This window comes from Primulina tabacum, chromosome 3 (assembly GCF_025594145.1).
Source record: "Primulina tabacum isolate GXHZ01 chromosome 3, ASM2559414v2, whole genome shotgun sequence".
NCBI lineage: Eukaryota > Viridiplantae > Streptophyta > Magnoliopsida > Lamiales > Gesneriaceae > Primulina > Primulina tabacum.
In genome coordinates, this window is record NC_134552.1 from 9,789,287 (window position 1) to 9,801,561 (window position 12,275).

Genomic DNA, 12,275 nt, shown 5'->3' on the forward strand with positions numbered 1-12,275 from the left:
AAGAGACCTACTCATGATATGGTTATTATTTATGCACTTGTTTAAAAATTCCAATTATATATTTATTGTCACCACCTATGCAATCTGCATGTACTACTCATTATTACATGATGATTTATGAACTGATTATGTATTTATCATATATTTTACGATAAAATATATCATAAGATACCAATTTAGTTCAGAGAAAATAATAATTTTATTATGTAAAGCGTGAATAAATTAATATATGGAAAGCACGACATAAAATAAATATTTTTTTTTAATGAAATGAGGAAAGGATAATTATTACTATGGGAAAACCACATTTTTTATCCCGTAATTTTTTAAATTTGCGATTTTGGTTTTCTACGGTATCAAATTTTAGTTTTAGTCACACATTTTATTTTTTTGATAATTTTAGTTATTTTTCGACGAGAATGTTGATGTGAGATTGCCTACATTAGCAGTGCATTAGTCTCACGTCAGTGACATATCATAAATATGACTAAAGTTGCTAAAAAAAACAAATATTACATATTAAAACTAAAATTTGACAACGTAAAAGACCAAAATCGCAACGATCAAACATACAACACGATTTTCCCATTTAAAATTTACTCTTTTTGATCAGTAGTTGTTACTAGAACAATCCTTACATCGAAGGTGTTGAGTCTTCAACAAACGACAAAAAGAAACAGATGAAATCGAAAAGACATGGGCCAAGTCGGCCGAAACGTTACGCTTTTTACTCTTCAGCATGATCAAGAACAGCCCATTATTAGTTTTCCGGTTGAGTCCAGTCTTTGAATAGGAGGACATCAAAGCTGGCACAACGTCGGCCCTCTTTCATCATTTAACTCAACTTTTTCAGTAAAGATTTATGCGTTTATTGTAATCGTAAATGTGAAGTTTATTTAGCAAACAAATAAATAATAAAAACATTTGCGTAAGAACACATATTTCCATCAATAATTTAAAGATCATATGATAATTATATTAAATAAATAATTATATAAATTAATAGGTATGGATTTCTATAATTTTATAAAACTTTTCCTCGTAGTCACTTACAATTTTCTTTTTCTGTAGGTTAGTTATAGATATTGGATTGGATTCTTTTGACTTTCATATCTTGTTGGACATATACGAATGCATTTAATTTTCATTTGATATCTTGATTTTATGCAAGTACATTTCAAATCCCTTGTGTGCATGTGAATCTTGGGTCCCAAAATTTTAGGACAACAGGATTATACTGCAAAAAAAATAATAATAATAATAATAAATAAACTAATATACATACTACAAGTACTACTATATCATTGAATGGGATATGGATTTAAAGCCAATGGATGAAATATGAACAAGTGATCCATATAATTAGGTTATCCACTCGTACAAATCCCAATCTAAAGGTTTACAAGATAATTCATTCAATCGCCACTCAATTTGATTTATTTTTTTTGCACTCAGTACTATCCTAACTAAAACAACACATCAACGCTATATATTATCCTAATTAAACACTAATTAATGGATCACGGAAAGACTCACAATTTGCTTTATCCAAGAAAGAATATAATTAATCACATTTTGATCAATTAACTCAACTATGAATTAGCCCGGAAGACAGAGCCATAAGCAAGATGGCGGCATCCTTCTCGTCTTGTGGAAAAACCCGGAATCGAAATGCCAAATTCTTGCTCAAATTTATCAAGAAATCCTCTAGATCAAGCTTCTTCCTTGTATCTCCATTAGAAGATGATCCAGCAGCAGTGGCAGCCATTTTGCAGTGTTTCTTGAAGCTTGAAGTATTCCCCTTTTTACTTGTCTTCTCTTTGTTTTTCAGCTTGATCGTTTTCAATGATGGTGGCTCATCAGTCAACACAACCGCCATGCCATTAGCTGCCGCTGAAGCGGCAGCCATGGCGGCCCTCCTCGCCTTCCTCTGCCTAATTCCACAGGCATTACAAAGTGACTGAAGAAACAGCAAAGTTAATGGATGATCATGTTTCCTAGCTAAAAATACAATGTACTTTACTCATGGCCCGATGAAATTCCCAGTACCTCTCCTAAGAGAGTTGAGATAAATTGGCGGAAACAGAAAAAATAAACGTTTTAAAGTGCTGGAACATGAACATGGTGACTGCATGAAGAAAATATTTACCTTGGGACCTTTCGGACCACTTCTCCAAAGAGGAGTCTTTGTTGTGTTGCAATCAGAACAAACCCTGATGGGGTTACTGTACGAAATGCTGCTACTTGAATCCGTTTCCCACGAGTGTGATGCCTGGATCTTTTGATCTTCAATCATGTTCGCTACACTGCTGTTTATTTTTAAGGTCACATGATTCGGGTTCGAGTTCTTCATCTTCTTCTGCATCGTACTAATCTTGGAAGGCACCCACTGAACAGGATTGTAATTAGCAGCCTCCTTGATGACATGGCTTTTATCAGGTACGAGATGATCCTCTTCGTTCCAAAGAGTAAATTTTATCCCAGGTTCAGCCTTATTCTTGATGTTGTACGATGATGATCCAACGTGAAAACCAAAGTTATCTTCCTGATGATCAGTTCAAATTTGCAGGAACCATTATTAGTCTTACATAATCTTCTTAATAAAATCTCGCTAAAAAGAAAAGAATGGTAGCATATGTAGTATGACGCACCTGTTCGTGATGATGCTGGAGCTTGTATAACTGGTGATCACAGTATCCTGCAGTATGATTTTGCATCGAATTGTATAAAAACTGACATGAAAATGGGTTTTGATCAATATCTTCATTAATCTGCTGCTCTACAGTAAAAGCTGAAGGAGATATGTTTAAGTCCATTGTCGCATAAAAAAATGAGAAATGAAAAGGGAGCGCAGATTCTTGCTTAAAAAACCCTATTAATGGTGACTAAAAAGGGAGTGATGAATCGAGATTTTAAGCTCTCTAAAAGGAAGAAGGAAGTGGAAATACATGGAGAGGATTAAAGATCGGCGTGACTTGATGACATCCAAACAAATTATTACGTAAAAAAGACAAAAATACAGAAGGAAGGAGTAGAATTCTACCACACGACATTTGAAAGAACCCTATCTCTTTTAACAAAATAATAATAAATATATATTAGTAGGGCACCTAGTTAATTAATCTGATAGCCACAAATAAGATAAAAATGTCAAAGCAACCTCAATATAAAACAGAAGTTGTGTTACATTCCTGTATAACAAGCATCATATGATGTATTAAAATTGGTAAAACATGTTTGCAAGCTACTGCATATATTCGGTATTTACCCGCACATTCGAAAAATAATGACCGTGAGTTCCTCGTCATGCATGATGTATTTTATGAATGGAGATATTTTAATAGTGCATGAGCGTAGTGAGTACCTCCGTAAAGAAGATGTACAATACCATACATTAGTGCTTTGATATGTTAATTAAGCTCGGAAATGACTGTTCTTCGAAGGAGTACGATATCACAGATCTTTATTCGTGAAACGGATCAATCATGTCCATATTTTCAATAAAAATTAATATATTTGCAATAAAAAAGTAATAATTTTTCGTGGACGACCCATATAGAATATATGTTTCACAAAATTGACCCATGAGACTGTCGCACAGGAGTTTTTGAAGAGGCTATATATTTTTGGCAGTCACGTATAATATTAGTTATTTCTAATCTGTGGTATAAAAAAAATGGATTTTGTGAATTAAGAAAAGGAACGAATATTAAGTAAATTAATTATTTTATTCACCCATAAATTAAAATAAAAATTTATTTTATACAAAAATTTGATATACTTAAATTTAAATAATGTGTATATGTATGTATGTATGTATATACATGCGTGCTGTGTTTCTGATGACAAAAGGCATTGAATGTCTGTGACAGGCACAAGGCATGCATCAATGTCTTTCCGCACATTCGTATATATAAATATATATAATAAATTCATGCGGCTTTAATTTTTCTCACTAATTAATTGGAGATATATATATATATATATATATATATATATATAGACACACACAAGCTTCTCCGATCCCGTTAACTAAATATATTAAGAAAATATATAATTTAATACCAAATAATAATGGTAAATTATATAAGTTGATGGTCGTAATGTCTAGACGTTTCCAATAATTTCTAAATATATATTTTCAAAGAATTAAGCAAGAAATTAATATAATTATTTTTGAAAAAATCGTGAAATTAAATATATATACCTCTGTTCTTTCATTTTCCCACTGATAACTGAGAATTTTGAGGACCACCGAAATTAAATTGGCAGTTCACCGAAATTATAAATGAAGGAAAAATTAAGCTTCTGGTTTCATACAGTAAATTAGATTTTTTATGGATTTTGCTTTTTTTTATATAATGCGTCAAAGTTTGGTTTCATCCGGTAAATTAGATTTTTATTTGCACTGTATGAGCCAATTACTGGATGAAAATCAAACTTCGATTAGCTACAAGATTAAAATCCAAAACATGCCAGCTTTGATGATCAAAATTTAATTTTCCCGAATTAATTATTCATGTACTCATATATTCAATTTTTCAGGAAAATAATTAATGTGTATATACGATAAATATTATCTCTATTATGATCATATTATAAAGGGGTAACCACTTCATTAGAATATTAAAGTTTATAATCTAAAATTTTTTGACAAAAATATCTTAATTTTTTAATAAAAATTGACGCAAAAAAAATCTATAATAATAAATTTCTCAGATATATACAATTAATCATAACTTTCATTTTTTTAAGATAAGAGTAATAAATGTTTGACTTTGTCCTGCCCTAGCTATGACAAAACGAAAAACAGAAGTAATAATACATATGACGGCACTGTATGTAAACCAACGCGACCATTTTATCCTCTAATTTTTTTTTTAATAATTAAAAATGATTTCCATTCTTATTACAATTTTTCTTTTTACGGATATAATTTCTGGATATTACAGCAGATAATTAGTTAATTAACGTTGTAATCATATTTAAAAAAGAAAAGGAGAAAAAAGAAAGAATTTATATGAGCAGGAGATGGACTACGTATGTAGGTCAAGGATCACTTCTGTAAATGTGGAGAGTTGGGGCAAAAATATTATACTCTTGTCTGTCAGTGTAAGATATGTCCAAATGCTTCAAAATCTCAAGGGCCACACCATTCCAGCTACAGAAAATGCTCACGTGGAATGACGGAAATGTCCCTCCCGGTCGCGCATAATTCTTCATCTTATCATAAGTTTAATCAATCAAATAAAAAAAACTATTATTTATCGATCAATCAAATACTATATTAATTATATTTTTTATTTTTATATTATCATATTAGATTTTATATCAATATTATTATCATATATTTAACTTCAAACGGTAAATGTTGTATGAAATCGAGGACGTGGTATATTTTTATCAAACAGGTGGCATTTGCTGAACTTGTGATGCAAAACTAAATACTTGAAACATTGAAAAACTAACTCATAAGCTTCATCGAAATTAAATGTGTTTTCAAAATGAGAACATGTTTTCATACAAGTAACTGTAAGCGAGTTTCCAAGGGCTAAAAAAATTCAACGTACAAATGCATTAAGGCTTGAGCATTCATGCCCTCGCACCAAATCTGGCTGATCTTTAGACTTCTGCACAGGCAAAATTGAAATCAAACATGTTTCGTTGCGGTGTATAACTACCAGAAATTAATCACGTGAATGCATAAAATACATTTAAAAGATAGCAAGCTTTGTATACATTCAAAGAATTAGACACAAAGTCCAGACCCTTGTTCTTTAGAAAGACATATTTCCCTTGACATCTCCAACTTATTACTCCGCTGAGAAGATCCCTTTGCATCGGTAAGCCATCTCCATAAAATTCGAATTGGAGAAGTTGAAGAAGCCTTTTCATGCACTTGAACAGATAATCACCGGTCTTCAATTTCACTAGGCACGCAAAGTCCAATTCCTCCTCCCTCTCCGGTTTCAAAAAAATGAAGAGGAAATGGATTCAGTTGCATCGGTTACGTCAAAGACAACTCTGCACCCAGCAACAGCATCTGTTATATTATACTTTTCAGTCCTGATTAGAACTTCCATCTTTTATAATCACGTCTGGAATTTTGTACTCCTTAAAACTTTTGGATAATGCCAGTAACAACATAATGCAGAGGCAATTGACATCCTGCGGTGCCATGCTTATCAAATAATTTAGTACTCCGGTTTTTCCATCTTGTGGCCTGCTTTTACCTCATTACATTTATTTGGATTGTAGAGCCTCAGAGTCCACAGTTCAGATACTTTAGTTAGATAATCAACTAATTGATCTTGATAAGATTTGGTGAAGGGGTTCAAAATCCACACAATAAACCTTGCTGCACCCACCGAACATGAGACGTCTACATCATGCAAGAGAAAAGGGCCCGCCAGCCCGGATGAATCCTGAAGGAAAACTATCTACATGAATAGTATAGCAGAAGAGCATCACAGAATTATAAAAGAACCAACCAGGGAAGTGTTAGAGAAAAGGTGAATAAAATGAAAAATGTGGTTATCCTACATTGGAAGCCTAGAGGAAGTGACTCCTCCTTGTTAGTTCTAAGTTTGGGCTATGGGTTTGGGCTATGGTTTTGGGCCCCAAGGGATATCGAAGTTTTTAGAAGGAGAGACGCTGCTAGGCTAGGTCTCGGTGAACTAAACACACGTGCCCGCCCGGCGCGGCTCGACGCGGTGTGGTGTGGTGTTTGACGAGGATTAATTTTTTTGGAACAAATTTATTTGGAAAATAAATTTAGTCTAACACACGCAATCGGACAGAGTGAGGCACGTCGGGTGCGTCACATCCCGCGCATGTGCGCGCTTGTTACTGGTTTGAGGGCCATCGGAACAGAACATGGCGCGCGGGTGCACGCGCCTTGCTGTGCGCAGATAGAAAAGGCCGCGCAACTCCTCCCGATTGATGTTGTTCGAACCATTGCATGCATGAATGAGTGTCCATTCTTCCATAGCTTTGTTTGAAGATGGGCATGATTGCCCGCCAGAAGGAGAAACTGAGCCACATACATTGGCGAGTAAAGGCTGAAAATATTCCTGGGATGTGGGTCCTGCCAAATTTCTGAACAAATGATGCTCGTATGGAAAATATGCATGAGAAATCGGGAGCTTGGATGCAATTTCCCTGGTTATGCCCCACCACATTGGTCTGGAAAGTATGTCCATCACTTGAAAAAAAAAAACTCAGTCTGAAGTTCCATTACAGAAGGCAATTCCCCTCTTATGTACACCCAAGCCTACCAATTGAGTGAAACAGAATCAGATTTACAAATTTATTAGGCTGTGATTGGAAATTTAACAGAAGACCATAATATTTAACTCTTTGAACCAAAATGTAACAGAAAATATAAATTATTTAATCAGAAAAAACTTGGACTTCCCTTGAGAATATGTCTGGCTCATCTTATTATCTAAGTAAACTCTAGGAACCACAAGATGATGGCATGTACATATATTAGAGCAGCTACATTGCATAGAATTAAAGAGATCAACACATGCTGGTATTCATAATATGCTGAAATTGAATGTGAATGACTCAATTACAAGCATTCAAAACAAAGTTGAACTCCAGAAACCAGTTGTGTAACAATGCCTCACAAGAGTACGTTGTCTGAAATGCAAATGGTGGTGTTTGTCAGCATTGAAACTTAATATTTATTGGGTAGACAAAAAATTTGCATATATGCAGTTCATTAACAGTGGATATATCAGAATGAGCATCAGTTGATATATCATTTCTTCTTTTAACAACAGGAAAGTGTGTAACTGGATCCCGGCCTGTACGTACCATCACATCTTAATGTCTCACAAGCAGAGCAATCTTCTACCAATCCCCTTCTGTTCTGTGTTATAATTAAATGACAAAAAAAAAAATAAAAGAGATAATTAAATTTCATGAGATAAAATAAAACAATTAAGAGCTACAAAGTGACAGGAGAAATTAAAAAACAAAATGAAACGAAAAAGAAAAAGAAATCACTAATTAATAATAATTAACTTGTAAATATTTATTAATTTTTTCCCACATCTATTATCTTGAATCACATAATCACCAGTTTTTACGATCCTAGCTCAAGCCCTTATACCACATGATTAAAATATGGACCCCACTTAGGACATTGGTCTTGTATATTTTCGGTCAAAGTAGAGTCATTATATTAGAATAGATGCCCTGCAAGCCAACGGTTGGCTAGGGAATTTATTGACTTAAGTGTAATAAACAATCTTTATTTTAATATAATTTAACTTTTTATGGTCTTATTATACTTTATCTGTATACCCATGCAAACAGCATAGATAAAGTCCTTGATTATGCTTTAATACAAATGAATCGTAATTCGATGTTGAAACTCATTTGTAAACACTGCATATTCTAAATTCGTTCCTAGTCGATTCAGCCGCCTAAAACAGGGATAAAGGCCGCTTGAGCTCGAGACTAGCATCTGTGATGTTGTGTACTGCGTTTCTTGGTAAGGGCATAGAGATGTCCAAACATGCAGATGAGTAGTCATATGATGATTATACCGAACAACCCTCCCTCGGACTTTCCAAGTGGTTATCATTCATCGAGAGGATAAGTCCGTGGTTATGATTGTACACCATTAGTCCTTACGACCCGGGACAACACTGAGACTCTATATGCTAGGGCTGTGCTTTGACTCGTTTACCGGCTCCAGGAGAGTCATCAGGTGGCGAGGTTGGGTACAGTTGCGACACATATACGAGCCAGTGCATTGTAGTTGGGGATTCACCACTCACCTACGGGTGTGGATATCCTATGTGACCTAATGAAATAATAGTGCATGGAATCTCTGGCCAGAGTACGAGATGTACGTTGGAGAAGGAGTTCTCCAAATAGTACACGCGATGCCACTATTGTAGTTATCACATAGTTATCGAATTAATATGCAACCCTCGATGAACCAATGGTTGTAGATTCGATCGGGATATATGAGATGAAGGGACCGTACTGTACATTAATCATAATCGACTGGTTCTTGCAAGCACTATCAGTGATACCTAGGGGATTTGCATCCCTGCATTCACCTAGGTTTTAGACCTGGATCCATGTATGGCTCACATGGATCTAATAGTGTTGGCAATCGATCATCCTTATTTATTGTTGAATGTCATATTATGATATATGCGATATATAGTAGTATGCATGTATGTATATTATAAGATAATATAGTTGCATGAATCCGGCAAACATACAAACTCGTGGCACGCGATTTTTAAATTAAAATGATGAGACAATTTTAAAATTAAAATCCCTCATTTTGAATATGATTCAAAATTTATATCAAACCGAAAACTGGTTGGGAAAATTGTTCTGAATTCAGAGAAAATGACATACACACTAATGTCAGTCTTGTTGAACTGACAATGAATGCAAGATGGTAGGACCATAGTATGCAAGCTAAAGTGTAACGTGCTCGCTTCTATGTCAAATGAACTGTAGGGACAGTTTGAGGAAATTTTGAATGCTGCTGACATTCGAATGCACGTGCAAGAGTTGCATGGTGCATGAAACTATGCACACCACTTTCAAGGAGCTCATGACTACATGCATGCAAGATGGGCCTCTGGCCCATGAGCGTGGTGTACATATGATTGTGCTTATTGAAAATGTGGTGGGCCTGGAATATGTGATTCCTAACGAGTTAATTGATAACATCAATTTGTTGTGTTTATCTTCCTCATTTAACGGGGTTATGGTGAACTTCAAGTTTAATAAGATATTTGATAGCCTTGAAGAGCTAGTCAATATGCTTATAACTTATGAGATCACCATAAAATAAGAAAAATCGTTGTTTTTCTAATGGGCCTCTCGTCAGACGAAAATGGCCCACAAGGTAAGGGAAAGAAATGTTCTGCCCCTCACAAGAAAAACAATCCCAATAAGAGGCAAACTCTGAAAGACACTTAAAAGGCCTACAAATCCCGATAAGTTAGAACATATTTATTTCACTGCAAGAAGTCCGGACATAAGAAATTATATGTGCCAGAAATGTTCTGGAAATGATAAGTGAATGTCCGAGTAAACATGATTTCAACAAAAAACAAAAGAAAGTTAGATGATCCAAATCCCACACAAATATGGCACGCTAGACTAGGTCATATTTCCCAAAGAAGGATGCACAAGCTAGTGGGAGAAGGCATGTTTGACTTGTCAGACATAAATTCTCTACATGCTTGTAAGTCCTGTCTAAAAGGAAAAATGACTAAGACTCCATTCAATGGAAATGTTGAACGTGCACATGATCTACTTGATTTGATCCACACAGACGTTTGTGACCCGCTAAGTGTTAGCACAAAATATGGGCAATCATACTTCATTACCTTTACTGATGACCATTCGAGGTATGGATGTGTTTATTTGATAAAACACAAATCTGAAGCATTTGAAAGGTTCAAAGAATTCAGATCTGAAGTAGAAAACCAGCTGGAAAGAGTATTAAGACATTTCGATCTGATCGAAATGAAGAATACTTGAGTGCTGAATTTTTGGGTTATCTAAAAGAGAATGTGATTCTCTCACAGTGGACTCCACCAGCAACACCACAACTGAATGGTGTTTCTGAACATTTTAAGCGAACCTTGTTGGACATGGTTTGATCAATGATGAGATTCACTGAATTGCCTACATCGTTTTGGGGCTTTGCGCTTAAAACTGCGGCAATGTTGTTGAATAATGTCTATACTAAGGCAGTGGATAAAAACCCATATGAGATATGGATGGGAAAAACTCCCAAATATTCTTACATGAGAATATGAGGATGTCCTGCTTAAGTGAAGCAGACAGTGGGAGACAAATTGGATAGTAGATCCACTTTGTGCTACTTTGTAGGATATCCAAAGAACTCTGTTGGATATTATTTCTATCATCCTAATGAAGCAAAAGTGTTTGTTTCAAGAAATGCCACTTTTTGGAAAAAAGAATTTCTATTAGATAGAAAATGCAAGATGATAGAACTTGAAAAAATTCAAGATACTCCCTCAACTATAGTAGTTGAACCTAATCTCCAACAACCAGTAGTTGAAGTACAAGCTCCTAGGAGGTCTGATAGTGTTATTAGACCACCTGCTAGATATATGCTTCTTCATGAACAAGACCATGATGAGTCTTGTGTTGGATATGATCCAATGAACTTTAAGGAAGCAATATCTGATACTGATTCAACCAAATGGCTTGAAGCCATGCAGTCAAAAATGGACTCTATGTATTCAAACCAAGTCTGGACATTGGTGGATCAACCTGAGGGAATCGTTCCTATAGGGTGCAAATGGATCTACAAAAGAAAGCTTGGGGCGGATGGGAAGATAGTGACCTTCAAAGCAAGACTGGCTGCAAAAGGATATACTCAAAGGCAAGGAGTTGACTATGAGGAAACCTTTTCACAAGTTGCTATGTTTAAGTCCATTAGAATACTACTAGCCGTAGCAGCATGGTACGACTATGAGATATGGCAAATGGATGTAAAGACTGCATTCCTCAATGGAGACATTAAAGAAAAAATTTATATTCTCAACCCGAGGGATACACATCAGTAGGAAGTGAGCATAAGGTATGCAAACTTCAGAAATCAATATATGGTCTCAAGCAGGCATCAAAGAGTTGGAACCTCAGATTTGATAGCACTATCAAAGAGTTTGGTTTTGCTAAGAATCCTGAGGATCCGTGTGTGTACAAGAAAGTTAGTGGGAGTGCAGTGACATTCCTAATACTTTATGTTGATGATATCATGCTCATTGGGAATGATGTAGGATTACTGCAATCAACTAAAGTATGGTTAGCCAGTAAATTCTCCATGAAAGACATGGGTGAAGCATCCTACGTATTGGGAATACAAATCTATAAAGATATGTCAAGAGGATGCTGGGGCTCACCCAAGCCACTTATATCGATACCATTCTGAAGCAATTCTCTATGGAAGAGTCCAAGAGAGGATACTTACCAATGTGTCATGGTGTTACTCTATCTAAAGCTTTGTGTCCCAAAACAGATTAAGAGATAGAGATGATGACACGTATTCCATATGCGTCAGCTATTGGTAGTATCATATATGGTATGATATCGACACGTCCTGATGTTGCTTACGCTCTGAGTCTTACAAGCAGATATCAGGCAAACCCTAGTCCAATGTATTGGAAGGCCGTGAAAGATATTCTTAAGTACTTGAGAAGGACTAAGAACTTGTTCATGGTCTATGGGGTGGAGAATTGAAATTGGAAGGC

General features: G+C 35.2%; 1 protein-coding gene across 1 annotated transcript; it reads right to left on the bottom strand.

Annotated features, from left to right (window-relative positions):
- Positions 1-1,301: 1,301 nt before the first annotated feature.
- Positions 1,302-2,988, bottom strand: LOC142540080 (putative GATA transcription factor 22). The gene is made up of 3 exons (XM_075645973.1): positions 2,652-2,988; positions 2,150-2,545; positions 1,302-1,960 (listed from the first exon to the last, which is right to left on the bottom strand). Exons 1-3 carry the CDS (start codon positions 2,814-2,816, stop codon positions 1,589-1,591), a joined length of 933 nt encoding a protein of 310 aa, XP_075502088.1. The 5' UTR covers positions 2,817-2,988; the 3' UTR covers positions 1,302-1,588.
- Between the last annotated feature and the right edge of the window lie 9,287 nt (positions 2,989-12,275).